Consider the following 15,549-nt stretch of genomic DNA (forward strand, 5'->3'; position numbering starts at 1 on the left):
TGTTTACATCTTTTTTTAGTTCACTCTGCTTCAATTCATATTTTGTGGCCTTTGTTGTTCATTCAATTAAAGATTGTACTTCCGGAGCCCCAGTACTTTGAGTTTAATGAGAAAGAAGAATACAAAGCATTACATGAACAAATTACCCTTGCAATGTGATTGTTGCAAGAGTTCCCAACTCTTATTCCTGACTGCCTAACGTTTACCTTGTCAGGTACCCAAACTGAATAGTCAATAGTTCACATAGCCCACAACCTACACCTTGGTCACATGAGACTGTCTTTGTCTTTAAGAGGAGAATTTACACCTGTTATTACTCACTTTCAACCACTCATTTTTTGATAACCTTGAGAGTATCATTTCCTACCAATAACCCAGATCGCATGCTCCTAAAAGGACTACTAAGCACTGCCTAATAATAACAGCTACAAACAAACCAATTAGTCCTTGCTCTACAAGTGGACCTAAGAAGACACTCATGGAGTTCTTTCAAAGTTCAGTCATATAATTTGTGTTGTATTTTCTCAGTTTACACCAAGTCAGCAAGAAGCAGAGGATTGAAAATGAAGGATGTCCTATAATCCAACATCAGACTCTTCTTCCAACTTGTTTTGTCTGAGGGTTTATACTTTAAGTTCCTTGTAATTTTAGGTGACTTACTCATCTGCTCAAGCAGCAATGCTTCTATATTTCTTCTCATAACTGGCAGAATTTCTTTCTCTCATCCACATTGGCACCAACTTGTCTCTTCTTTATTCTTAGGCCTGATTACTCAATTCCTTAGGGGCACAAATCTTCACTAGACTTTCTCTGAATGAATTATATCACAAATTTCACTTAAAATTCAACTGCTATCTTACCCCACTGGTGTGGTTCAAGGTTGAGCATCAATCTATGAACCAGGAGGTCATGGTTTGATTCACAGACAGGGCACATACCCAGTTGTGGGCTTGATCCCCAGCAAGGGGCGTGCAGGAGGCAGATGATGAATGATTGTCTCTCTTCATTGATGTTTCTATCTCTCCCTCTCCCTTCTTTTCTGAAATCAATAAAAAAAAATCTTAAAAATTCAACTTCTATCTCATAAGCAAGATTAAGTTCACTGTTTTTCTTCTGTATAGAAAAATTTCTCTAAGTTATTATTTATAAGCTATGAGACAAGAGATGCTCATTTTTTTTCCAGTTAGCAAAAGTAATATGAATAGCATTCATGTTGAAAACATAGGGCAGTTGACCTCAATTTTTATATAAACCCATTAGATAGATCTCACTTATAATCTCTGTGTGGGTGTTGTGTGTGTGTGTGAGTTGAATTACACTATATGGAAAAGATTATATTCAATATAAATGTTGGGCTGTCTTTCAGATATCATTTGATCAGCTTATCTTTTTTATTGAATGGTTGGACAAATAGTAAAATTATATCAATGCATCGTGAAGAAATGTCCCTTTGAAGTGTATATTTAACACTACTACAGATGTCCCCTATACCCCCCCTTAAAATGTATTTCATTTTGTAATTATTCTTTATTGCTTATTTCTCTCAACACAATGTAAGCTCTAGACAGCATAGTGCATATCCTTTTTAAAACCTCAGTTTATCTACCAAAAGTGCTAAATACATATTTGCTAATAAATTTATAAGCCACCGCAGCATAATAATATGAATTACAAGAATAATACATATATATTAGTTAACTTTATGACAGTGCTATAATCTGAATGTTCCCCTCCACCCCTAAATTCATAGGTTGAAATCCTAACCCCTAAAGATGATGGTATTAGAGGTGGGGGCCTTGGATTTGAGGGTGAAGCCTTCATAAATGAGATTAATGCTCTTGGGAAAGAGTTCTCATAGAGCTTCCCAGCCCCTTCCACCTTGTGAGGACATATCATGGAGGTTCCAACTATGAACCAAGAAGAGGGCCTTCAACAGAACCTGACCATACTGCCATGCTGATCTTGGAATTCCCAGCCTGCAGAATGGTGAAAAATAAATTTCTGTTGTTTATAAGCTACAGTCTGTGGCATTTTGTTATAGCAGTCTGAACATACTAAGAGAGGAAGACATTGTATTAAATGTTTAATTTATACGTATAACTGATAAACTGTACAAGAAAATGTATGGGATATAATAAAAATGCTACTGTAATTTCTGTCTCCAGCTGCTCTTTAAGTTTTATTCCATCGTAATACTTTTCCCATGACCCTGAAACTCACAAATAACATCTACTCTTTTCCTAAGAAATCTCTTCCCAAATCATTCTTCCCCTTCTGACCACATTGGAGCCTACAATATATAAAAGCATTTTTAATGTTTTCTTTGTATATTATATGTAGGGGTGATTATCTCAGAGTCATTGTGGTATTAGGTATCTATGGTATAGGAGCCACAGGCAAAATCAATACAGGAAGAATACTATTGCATCCTATTTTATATGCATCATCTAATTTAAACCACTCACAATTTTATCATATTTATGGAAATTAAGTAACTTATGCAGGGTCAAGGGTGCTAGATATTATATCTTAGGCAATGGTGGGATTTGGTAATAAAGTCATTAATAGATATTACATATTGATACAAAGTACATTCTTTTTAGCTAATGTTTCATTTTGTAAATGTTGGTCTGGAATTGGTTAAAATATTAGAATAGGACATCTACTTTGGAGAAAACTCAAGACATTAATTAAGAATATTAATTATAAGTTAAGAGAAAGGGGGACATCTGTATCAGATAATGGTACATGTGATGCCGCTGCATTCTCCAAGGAAGAGATTTAAGCCCAGCTTCAGAGGTGTATATATCCCGAGTGGTCATCCAAGTTCCCAGAATGATTATTCCCAAGGAGGAGAGACAGCGTGCAGAGGCAGTAAGTTCCTCACATTATACAAGCTCCATCCCTCCAATTACCCATGCCACTAGTCATGTTTTCGCCCATAATATGTTGTTACTGGAAATAATTTAGAGATTCAACACTGTCAGATACCACAGTCGTCGTGATTCATTACACATGTTCGGTAAGAGCTATTATACAGTCCTTTCTTTAAGAAATGGGAAAGTATTACACATATATATATATATCCTGCTCACCAATTGAGACATTCATTACTTAACATTTACTTTGTCACTTCAGGGGGGAAAATATGTGTTTACAAGAATATTAAGGCACAAAAGTCATCAAGGGTCTACTGGCCTCTGACTTTTCAAAAGCCCACAGACAATATGCTTAAACATAGGCATAATGACTTACCATTCAAACATAAGTCATCAGAAGAATGACTTTTTAAATTAATGTAGCATATTAATGCCTTTAGTACCAAATTCCATCATTGTTTACTTAACACTATCTTGTGAACCAGCCATAATAATCTCCAGCATCCTGTGAACCTGCACAAGTTACCTAATCTCTATTTTATACATAGGCATATTTAGTTATATCTATGTATGTGTTTATAAATACATATGCACACACTATATATGTACAGATATAGTATATATTGGGTATCCCCCAAAATGTATACACATATTTTGAATAATTATAAAAGCAGTGCTTAGTAAAATACAATTCATTTTCAAAATTGAGTTATCAGCTGTTAAAGTATATATATATATATAGAGAGAGAGAGAGAGAAAGAGAGAGAGAGAGAGAGAGAACACTTCCATGTAGTTTAGAGATAGAGAAGGTGAGGAAGAAAAGTGATACTTTTATCAAGTTATAATATTTAGTATATAATATAGCAATTATAAAGGAAGCCAAAAACTATGTAAATAAGCATCCCAAAATATAAATTAAATAAGACACATACAAGGACCCCAACACTGCAATGAGAATGATGACCCCCACCATTAAATTCAGGACTGTGGCCAGTTTAAATGGGAGTGAATATTCAAACCAAACATACATTTTTAGTGATCAATTGACGTATTTTCTAAACCAGTGTTGTCTAAGTAGGGGTGAGGGTGGGAAGAGTTTAACAAAATAACTTATATGCATATTTGCATAACCCAAGGACACAGACAATAGTGCCACGAAGACCGAGGGAGTGTGGGAGCTGAGGAATGGAGGGGGTTAATAGGGGTGAAAAAGAGGGATATCTGTAATACTTTCAACATTAAATATTTTTAAAATAAAGTAACTTTCTCTGATGATCGTTCCTGAACACTTGCAATGTGGCTAGTGTAAGTGGGGAAGTTAATTATTTTTATGCCTATTTAATTTTAATTAATTTAAATTTAAATAGCTACATGCAGCTATGGTATTGTAGAGTGAAGGTTTAGACAGAAAAAAAGGCAGCCCATCACTCAATGTTCCAAAATCTTCTGCAATGTAATAGGTAAAACGAACTTTGTATTCTAAAGTTACTGTAAATCCGAAGCACAATATATAACATCTCCATGATACAATCTTTGTGAAGAAATCTCTTTTGAAACTTGAAAAATACTACCCCACTGAAGTCTTTCTTTTTAAAGGTACACTTCCATTTATCAGGCATAGTTTTGGTTTTCTAGAAAAGAAGCAATTTTTCCCAAATAAATCCACCCCAAAATAAAAACCTAAAAACATTAAGACATTACTGAAGTTCACAGAATGACAGGCACCGAAATTATTAAGAGCTCTTATAACCCAAATTTGGAGCTTCTGGTTGTTTTAAAATCCCATCAAAAACAAACAACAAAAAAAACCTAAAACCTTCTATTCACTGAGCTAGAAACTGTAAGCTTCCCAAGCCATACCTTTCTCCTTCCACTTTGAGGTATTTTTCTCCACTTCCACTGAGATATAATTGACATCTAGCTCTGTATAAGTTTAAGTCATACCGTATAATGGGTTGACATACCTATACTGAGAAATGATTATGACCATAAGTTAGTTATCATCCATCTCATCTAATTACAAACAAATGTTTTTCCCTTGTCATGTCAACTTTTAGCAGCTTTCTAATATACCACACAGCAGTGATAACTAGTCATCACATGGTCCATGAGAAGCCACTCTTCTAAACCTGGCAGAGGTACACCCCCAGCTCAGCACCTCTGATCCATCCCCCCACCCTGCACACACTCACGCCTCCGATCCCCGCAAGCGTCCCGCGCGCCGCCCCGCCCCTTACCTTTCTCGCTGACGCTCTCGCTCTCCAGCTCCACGTCCTCGCAGCTGGTGTACTCCGGCGTGGACACGCCCTCCTCCTCCGAGCTGCTCACCGACATCTGCCGCTTCTTGCCGCCCCTCTTGGGCCGGTGCGGCTTGGGCGGAGACGGCCGCACCGACTCGGACTGGTCGGAGCTCAGCGAGTCGTTCCGCAGCATGGTCTCCACCTTCTCGCGCTTGGCCTTGCGGATGAGCACGGCCGAGCTGGGGTCCAGGCGGCTCTGCTTCCTGAGGGGCTCCAGGGCTTTGGGCTCCAGGGCTGGTGCGGGGGCCGGCCCATGCCTGGGCGCCGGCGGGCTGGGGTTCGTTAGCGGCTTGGCGCCGGGCGCCCGGGCTTCCGCAGTCCTCTCGGCCGTGTAGGTCCGCGGCGAGTCGGGCGGCCCGGCCCTGGGGGCGGCGGCGGCGCGCTTGCCCGCCTTGCTCTCGGGGGGCGCGGCGCCCGCCTCGGTGTGCGGGAGCGCCACGTCGCTGTGGCGCCGCTCGTGCCTGGCGCGGGACACCCGGGCGTGCATGCGCATCTGCTGCTCCTCCAGCGGCGCCTTCACGGGGTACCGCGCCAGGTTCGGGTCGCTGCGGTACCTGGTCTGGTACTCCTCGCTCCTTTGCTTCTCATCAACCGCCGCTTTGCCATCCTCTCGTTTTTCCGGCATGTCGGAGTAGTCCTGGGACCGTCCTTTCTCCAGCCTCCGGCTTTCCCGCCTTTCTTTCCGCTCGCGTTCTTCCGAGGCCCCCTCCCCGGGTGGCACTGAGGTCTTTGGCACGCGTTTCCGCTCGCTCTTTGGGGCTCCTTTGCCATTCTGTTCAGGGACCCCTGGCGTCTTCTTCCTGTGATATACAAAGGAACATCAAGAAGGAGAGCCGTGTGTAAAGCCTAAAGTGAAGACCAGACCTTTGAATGCCAGATTTAAAGCCTTTCAAATAATTACTTATAATTTGATGTCTAATTAAAAGCGACATGATAAGGAACCATCTTAAACCTGTACATCTGACTAGCTTTCTAACACAATTTGCATTACAATATGCTCAGGGACTTTAGAAATTATTTGCACATTTCAGATTCTCTATAAATTAACTAGATTAATAAATGCCATCAATAATTAAATAAATGAATAAATTGTATGCTAATCACTGTGAATCAAAGACTAAAACTATTTTAGATGAAACTAATACAGGTAATAATATAGGAGCAAAAGAATATAAACCAATTCAAAACTAAATATATACTTGATATATATTTGGACAATAGATAGTGACAATCTTTTAGTGTAACTGAAACGTTTAAAGAATGGACATACAAGTATGTCCATTTCAGAAATCAAATCTAATAGCATTTCTTCAATAGTAGAACAAAAGTAATTCTAATGAGATCATGTGCACCCAAACACCTTTTTAAGAAGTTGGTTAGGAAAAGAATGGATGACCCTTAATCTTTATTTTACTTTCTGTAGGCAAAAATAATAGAAATATTGGAAAATTTGAAATTAACATTCATTTTTTCCCTCTCCCGAATTTCAGAACATAGTGCAAAAGAATAAAACAGTTTTTCTTGTACTTTTCTCTCTATCCTCTTGAAGGCACTGGCAAGATAAAAGGAAAGGAAAAGGGTCTGCCAATCTTTGAATGTTGCAGATGTATCATTCAATTGCTCCATTCAGCCCTTCTCTGTACACTGGTGTAAACCTGATTTTGGAAAGTTCCAGCAACTATTGCAGAAGTTACAAAAAGTAGGTGCCTTGGCTAAGCATTCTGACACTATATAATCTATGCAATTAAAATGGAGACAAACTAAGGCTGATTTTGGAATCCTGAGGTCCATAGAAGAAGACTTTTCAGCATCCTTTGACTAGAAGCCCAAAAGCAGTAGTAATAAACAAAAATCAAGAAAAAAAAAAAAAGTAGGGCAATTTCTATTGTGGGTTACCAAAATAGTAATAGCTAAGATATGGGTTAGTTTGAGGAAGGGCTGGTGATGGTGAAAAGAAAGGGTAAAGGGTTTCATATGGCATAGGAAGGCAAAATGGAAACATGGAAAATTCTGTTTCAGATTATATTAGTCCACAAGGATGACATTGTAAGGGGACTAATAGAATACATATTAATCATTATAAAATATAATTTTCATAAGAGCATTATGATTGCACTGCAAACATCTAGTAGCTCATTAGGGCATAGTTGATCTGGTTAGAAATTTATATTGTGTTAATTTACTTTTCCTGAAATACTGATAAAGAATGCTTACCTTGCAGGGTTTGTATGAGGCTTAAAGGAGATACCATCTGTGAAAATGCTCTATGAAAGGATAGAGTATTACGAAAATGGAAGGAGTTCTCCAGTCTCTGATTCTTTGCTGACTGATTGTTTTTCTCGCCTCTACCTTTAATTGTTCCATTTCCACTAGCTCTTGATGAGTGTATAAGATATGATCAAGGATTCTTCAATAATTTAAAACACTGCCATTCTTTCAGTCTTGCTTCTCTCCCTAAAGTTGTTACCTGTCTGTCTTTTTCTTCTACACTCTCAATGTCCTTGTTGTTTTCTTAAGTATTTATATAACCAGTGAGTGATTGGTATAATCAAAAGGTCATTTGCCCCTCTATTGTCTTATTCCTTTAGGCCACATGCCCTTGCATATACCTAGAATACCAATCCCACTCTTCACCTGGTTAATTCCTAGTCAATTTTCAGAGCTCAGTATAAAAGAAATGTTTTCAAAGAAAGCCTGCTAATGTACCCACCCACCCTCCACTGGGTCAGATGACCCCATCATATTCTCTCAGAGCACACATTCAGTTTAGGACTAATGCTATAAGCTAAGAAATGATGTAAAAGCTTTGCTGAATTCAAGGTTGTAAGTTAGTACCCAACTGGGTGACTAGTTTATAACTGCACACAATATGACCAAAAAGCTTCTCAACAAAGGTCTCCATAGGCATGATACATTCTAGAGATAAACATAGCTCTTCAGGCCTGTTACCTTCCATATGGGGCCTGAGAAGCACAGCTTCCAAACATGTTTTCTTAAGAACCGTTACATTCTTGGAAATGGGTTTGCTGTCAATACAAGACGGTGCCTTTTGCCTACAGGGTTAATGAACTATTACCTCTCTCTTGGAGGTTCACTTCTAGACCTGGATGCAGCCTGCTTCTGTTCTGGCCCCATGGCTTGCTGGGAGGGCTCAGCCCCCTTGCTCCTGTCTGGTTGTGCACTGGGAGGAGCGGTGTCCTGGGAGGAGGCAGCTGCGGTGCTTAGGGGAGTCTGAGACCGTGATCGCTCCTGGAGCCGTGCTTTCTTTTCTCTGGGTACCTCAGAACCAGCACCTGTAGCTGTATCACTTAGGGTTCCATCCTGAATGGGCTGCTGAGGGCCACTTCCAAAGAACCAGGCCCCAGATTTGGTTAAGATTTCTTGTTGCTTTCGACATAAATTGCATACCCACATAACCTATTCGAAGAAGAGAGAACAATATAAAATTTCTATAACATTTGGAAATAATTTACCTTCATCAAATTAAAATATCTTTTAAGGGAAAAAAAGGTTCTCATCTTCATATTTACCCTTATAAATTTCTTGTGTAAAAGATCCTTGTACAAGTCAAAGTATATGAAATTACAGTGCCTCTGGGTAACCTTTTCCTTGCCATTTGAATCCTAAGATTCTGAGTTTCCTTTTACCATGTATCCATCACATTTTATATGACTAACCCTGCAGTTTCATTTAAAATATATTACTAAAATGTTCTAAAAGGGGAGTTGATTGATTAGAAAAATATTGTAAGGAGCTATAGAATTAATATTTATGTACATAAACTTCAGTGTCTCAAATGGTTTAGAAGGTATCTGGTTTCTCAAAAATCATACATTATTAAAGCCAATATTAAAGTATATTCCTGTGGAAAAATAAATAATAAAAGGTAAGCACAAAAAAAGGTCAAGCTGTGTATTTTCTCTAGTTTATTAGTAGTAGACTAACCTCCAGTTTATTTTATGCTATTAAGTATAATTTTCCACATACATATTTACTAAATCGATAAATCTGGGGCTGGGTTTATTCATATGTGACAACTCTGATATAGTTTCCACAAGGAGAGCTATTTTTGGAACAGTCATTTAGAAACATATCCACTGATAAATTATAAGATATATGACCACTTAAAATACATCTATAGATCTGCTCTCATCTTAGTGACATTTAAACTGAATGTAATAATGAGGACAATGATGATAATTGAAATAATAAATAATAACAGTGACACCAGCAGACACAGAGCTGAGAGAGGTGCCTGCAGCCCCATGAGCCTTCTCTTCAAGTATCCCCAGTACCTCTGCTCCTTTGTGGTAAGTTCATCTTGCTGCCTCAGCCAATTTCCTTTGGATGCACTTTCATTTGTATTTCAGAAACAATACTTCCCAATGCAAAACCTGATTACCAAACTCTAGGCCCTCATTTTCACAAACATAAATTCAGTCAACAATTACTCAAAAATATCACATAAGGATGAATAAATCCTAGGTACATTACATGAGAAACAATGAGGAGAAGAAGCAGCTTTGTTTATTTGGCAGAAAGAAGAAAATGTACAACTGAAACATTCAGATAGATAGGAGGAAAATTATAACTGCAGCCATAAAATTTGACAAAAGCTAAAGTGAAAATAAAAAGTGAGAAAAGATAATATATATTTTTAACATATAAAACGTTGCAGATAAACTGTTAAAAACTGCTGCTTTTTCTAAGTGAGGAAACTCCAATGAATTAATATGTCTGGGGAGAACTACGACAGAGATATTTGCAAGAAATGTTTAAGATTGCTAAAGCTTAATTCATTCCTCCACATTCCCTCAGATCGTAAAATTAATTAGCTTCACAAAAGTAGTTAGGCAGGCATGATCTATAATAATAAAAGCGTAATATGCTAATTAGACAGGACAGCCCAACGACCTTCCGGACATACTTCTGGACAACCTTCTGGATGAAGCAGGGGCTGTGAAAGCCGAGGCAAGCCACTTGCATGCATTTCGTGCATTGGACCGCTAATATCTACATATTGTCTCATAATTGATATCACACAATGCCCATTTCTAATATGTTAAACAAGATGAACAAGGCATTGCATAAGCCTTTATCAAAATAGAGGATTTGTGGAATGTATCTTCAATTTCTTAATAAGGCTATATTATACTCAATGTATCACTATCTCCTTATGTCATAAATAAGGTCCCTCAGAAGTTTTCATGGGTTATACATGGACATATCAAAAGATTACATCTAAGGGCAATGTAATCTTTGCCAGCGCCATGACTTCCATGCACAGTGACGTTTATTTTCTGCTGCCTAGACCCCAGATGGGGACAGGTGCTATGCTTCCTCATTAGTTGCCTCTTAACTGACAAAAAAGTGACGAGCATGTCTGAAACCATACCATGTGCAGTAAGTCCTCACTTAACGTCATTGATAGGTTCTACAACGTTAAGTGAAACCACAGAGCAGCCAAACTTACCATAGGCTAATTGATATAAACAAGAGTTAAGTTCCTATGGCATCTCATCAATGTTATGAGGAAACAACACTGAAGAAATAACATTATTGGAGGACCTGCTGTAGTAAAGGAGGAGGTTATGAAACACTGACTATTTTATATCAATTAAGTAGACATTAAATTTATATTTATTACACTACTTATAAGCAAAATATTCATAATCTAAATTAAGCCCTTTTCTACAAAAATATTAAAGCATCCTTAGGGTAAGCCTATAAATTTCCTTTAAAACCATACAGAAAAACAATAAAATTTATAATTAATTCAAAAATTCCAAAGTGGAGTTAAACAAAAAGGGCAGAAAGGAGCACGATGATATTAATTAAAAGAAGAGCAAAGGAGACTTTATATTTTCTAGAAAATTCTTATTTTGATTGCTTCACATTTTAAGTGTTATAAAAATGGGCCAGTAAGAAGTAATTGCCAGATTTGGGAAAGTTGCAAATTTTGACTATGTGCAGAATTGCTACAGTATCAAGAAAAACAAACAAAATATAGTTACTATTAATTACAGTTAAATTTAACAATTCACTTAGTATCACTTTAAATTTATTTAAAAGGTTATAGTTAGGGGGTAAGTAGAAGCAGCTAGTTTAATATTTTTAAACTATTATTTATTCATTTATGTTTGTGGTGTTTAGTCTAATTTGGAATATACAGTTTAATTCCAAATATTTTCCTATATCTTATTTTCTTGTGCACCACAACATTTTTAGATTTATATTTCAAAACTGGTTGTAAGTGTGGTTAATCTATCCTCTAATTTAAAAGCAAAATTAACTATAAAAAAAGTCAAAATATTTAATTAAAATACCATGCCCAATCTCAGTTATTAGTTATATAAATTATTCCTGCCACAAAATTTACAAAGAAAAAGAAATTTCTTATATGAGTAATAAAGAAAATATAATAGAATATTATATTTTAACATATTTCATATCAGACCTTTTAACATATTTCATATCAAACATTACAGACATGTATAAAAATGAGCCAAATAGTTATTAAGAAGCAATACAGTTATGTTTGTTTAAAGATTCTCTTTTTAAATATAGTATTAAGTATTATTTTGCTTGCCTGGAACTATGTAGATAACCCCAAAGTGGGATGGGAAGTCTTTCTTAACTAATTTTCTAAAAAGAGCATAAGATACTTGGTTCTACCAAAAATGCTATTTATTTCACACACACACACACACACACACACACCCCTACCTTTTAGAGATTTCACTATGCAGGATACCTTGATTGAGCATACTGGGATATGTTCCATATTAATCCAAACTAAAGCAGGTCTGTGTAATAACAGCTTAATAATTTACAAGTGTTAAGCAACCAAATAAATACAAACTCAAATGAAAGGTTATTTTGAAGCAACATGGCTTCTGAAAGTGCATGTCATACATCAGAAATATGAAGACTATTTGAAAATTTTATTCGGTCCTTTTGATGTAACAGCATTTTAAATTCTATCTTCCCACTTAATGAATCCATAAGTAATACATTTGATCATTTTATAAAACGCACAGATATATTTTACCCAGAGAAATAAAAATTACAACATCCCCTAACTTATGGAGAGAGAGAGAGAGAGAGAGAGAGAGAGAAGAGAGAATGAGAATGAATACAAATTCCATGGATAAAATTGAGAGTTTGGCAGAAAGTGTTAGTCAGATAGAATAAATACTTTACACTTGCCTTCACATGAAATATTTATAGAACCAGGAACATAGAGCAGAAAAAAATGTGCCTTAGATTTACTCTGGATGATACTATTGAAGTGAATCATGACACAGAAGTACATAATTCTTACATTAAAATTTCTTGCTTATAAGAATTCATCCGAGGTATTTAATATTATTACATAAAGAATATATATAAGCATGAAGATTTAAAAAAAGATAACCTGTGTTTAAATTTCCATTCTATATTTTACACTTAAATTTTAAAACTGACTTGTTTAATACAGTACTTTATTAAAAAAATTTACACTACCATTTTGCGTCAGTTATAGTAACTTTAACTTTCAAAATTTCAAATTACCACAACTGGCACAAGAAGAAATAGAAAATCCAAATAGCCTTAAACTAGTAAAGAAGTTTAATTCATAGTTAAAAGACAAAAGAAGTTGAATTCATAATTTTAAAACAACTTACAATGAAAATTCCAGAGCCATCTTTCTTCACTGGAAAATTATTTTAAATATATTTAAGGAGTAAATGATACAAATCTTACATTTTTTAAAACATTAACAAAAAGAGAATAGGAGAAACTATTTCCACTTCTGAACTCATTTTGTCAAGTAAGCATCCCCCTAATACTAAACTCCTTATACAAGGAACTCTGTTCAAAGAAAATAAAATAAAAACCCTATGTCCCTCTTACAAAAAATCTATAATAATAAAAGGGTAATATGCTAGATAGACTGGATGTCCTTCCGGATGAAGCCGGGGCCAGAGGAAAGCTGCCCGGGTCCCAGGTGCCTGCCGGCAGCTGGAGGAGGGAAGCCCGGGTCCCGCCAACAGCCAGGAGAAGGAAGGCCTACTCTTGCATGAATTTTTGTGCATCAGGCCTCTAGTTATAAATAAGAAAAATTGACACCATAGTAGAAATGGATAAATTCTCAGAAAAATACAACCTTCCAAGACTGAATCATGAAGAAATAGAAAACCTGAATAGACTGAACAAATTGAATCAATAATCAAAATCTTCCAACCAACAAAAGTCCAGGACCAGATGGCTTCACCAGTAAATTGTACCAAATATCCAAAGAAGATTTAATACCAATCCTTAAACTCTTTCAAAGAGTAGAAGAGGATAAAACACTTCGAAATTCATCTTCAGAGGCCAGCATTACCTTGATACCAAAACCAGACAAGACTCCACAAAAAAAATAAAATAAAATTTATAGGCCAATATGCCTGATGAACATGAGTATGAAAATTTTCAACAAAATATTAGAAAACTGGATTCAATAATACATTAAAATGATCATACACAATGATCGAGTGAGATTTATTCCAGCTATGCAAGGATGATTCAACATCCACAAATCAGTCAGTGTGATATACCACATTAACAAAATGATGGATAAAAATCATATGATCATCCCTATATATGCAGAAAAACATTTGACAAAATTTAACACCCATTTATGACTAAACTCCCAACAAAGTGGGTATAGAGTAAATTTACCTCAACATAATAAAAACCATATATGACAAGCCCACAGCTAACATCATACTTAATGTTGAAAAGGATGCCCACTACTCTTGCCACTTTTATTCAATAAAGTATTAGAGATTCTAGCCAGAGCAATTAGGCAAGAAAAAATAAAAAGGCATCTGAATTGGAAAGGAAGGAGTAAAAGTGTCACAAATGGCATGATATAATATATAGAAATCCCTAAAGAGTCCACCAAAATTGTTAGAATAAACAAATTTGGTGAAGATGCAGCATACAAAATCAACATATAAAAATCTGTTGCTTATACTAATAACAAACTATAAGAGAGAAATTAAAAAAAAATTCAATTTACAATTGCATAAAAAAGAACAAAATAGCTAGTAATAAATTTAACCAAGGAGGTGAAGAGCTGTGTATACTGAAAACTTTAGTTTTCAATGAAAAACATTGAAAAAGATAAAAATAGATATTTTGTGCCCCTGGATTAGAAAAACTAATATTGGTCAAATGTCCATACTACTCAAAGCAATCTCAGATTCGATCCCTATTTAAATTCCAATGACATTTTCAGAGAAATAGAACAGACAATTTTTAAATTTGTATGAAAACAAAAAAGACCTCAAATAGTTAAAGTGATATTGAGAAGGGAAGAAGAAGAAGAAGAAGAAGAAGAAGAAGAAGAAGGAGGAGGAGGAGGAGGAGGAGGAGGAGGAGGAGGAGGAGGAGGAGGAGGAGGAGGAGACCACCACCAAGATTGGAGGTATTACTCCCAGATTTCAAGCTGTATTACTAAGCTGTATAATCAAAATAGAATGTTATTGGCATAAAAACTGACACATAGATCAATTGAACAGTATGGAGAGCCCAGAAATAACTAAGCATATATACAGCCCATTAACATACAACAAAGGAACCAAGAATATGCAATGGGAAAAGGACAATCTCTTCAATAAACGTGTGTAGAGAAAACTGGACAAATGCAAAAGAATAGAAATGGACCACCATCTTATACCAAACAAAAAATTAACTCAACATGGATTAACTACTTAATATAAAACCTGAAACCATAAAAGTCTTAGAAAAAACAAAGGCAGTTAGTTTCTTGCCACCAATCTTAGTGATGATTTAGATGGCGGCATAGGTAAACATCTAAACTGCTGCCTTGCACAACAATTTCAAAACTACAACTAAAAGACAGAATGGACACCATCCAGAACCACAGGAAAGCTGGCTGAGTGAAAATTCTACAACTAGAAGGAAATAGAAAAGCTCACATAGAATTGGAGGTATGGCAAAGGGTCTTTGTGCGCGCAGAGAGGAAGGGCGGCTGAGAGCCTGGCTGACTTTCTCTGGCGGAAGGGGGAAAGAAGCCCCCGACCGCACTGAACCCCAGTTCTGACTGCACTGAACCCCAGTTCCGGGCGAGCCCCTGGGGACCCACGCTCTTGTGGGGGGAGTCTGGACTCTGGGGCAGAGACTCGGGAGCCGGGGAAGGCGGAGGACTGAAAGCGCACACGCGCCAGTGCGCACAAAGGCTGCAGAGGATGATTTATTTTTAATCTGACAACAAAAGCAAAGACAATAGAAGCAAAATTAATAAGTGGGGCTATAAACTAAAAAGCTTTGCACAGCAAAGGAAATCATCAACAAAATGAAAGGCAACCTCTGAATGG

The 15,549-nt window shown here is 36.6% G+C and overlaps 1 protein-coding gene across 34 annotated transcripts in view; it reads right to left on the reverse strand.

Annotated features, from left to right (window-relative positions):
* RIMS1 (regulating synaptic membrane exocytosis 1) overlaps positions 1-15,549 on the reverse strand; it is a 436,905-nt gene that overhangs the window by 183,910 nt on the left and 237,446 nt on the right. For all 34 annotated transcript variants that reach the window (XR_013960390.1, XM_080664365.1, XM_080664336.1 and 31 more), the window contains 2 exons: positions 8,256-8,596; positions 5,117-5,979 (listed from right to left, as the gene is read on the reverse strand). Coding sequence is in view for 33 of the 34 variants with exons in the window: in XM_080664365.1 (XP_080520491.1) it covers positions 5,117-5,979; positions 8,256-8,596 (1,204 nt within the window). In the remaining variant the exon portion in view is untranslated. The remainder of the gene's footprint in view (positions 1-5,116; positions 5,980-8,255; positions 8,597-15,549) is intronic.

The sequence above is a fragment of the Plecotus auritus genome, assembly GCF_963455305.1.
Source record: "Plecotus auritus genome assembly, chromosome: 4".
Taxonomy (NCBI): Eukaryota; Metazoa; Chordata; class Mammalia; order Chiroptera; family Vespertilionidae; genus Plecotus; species Plecotus auritus.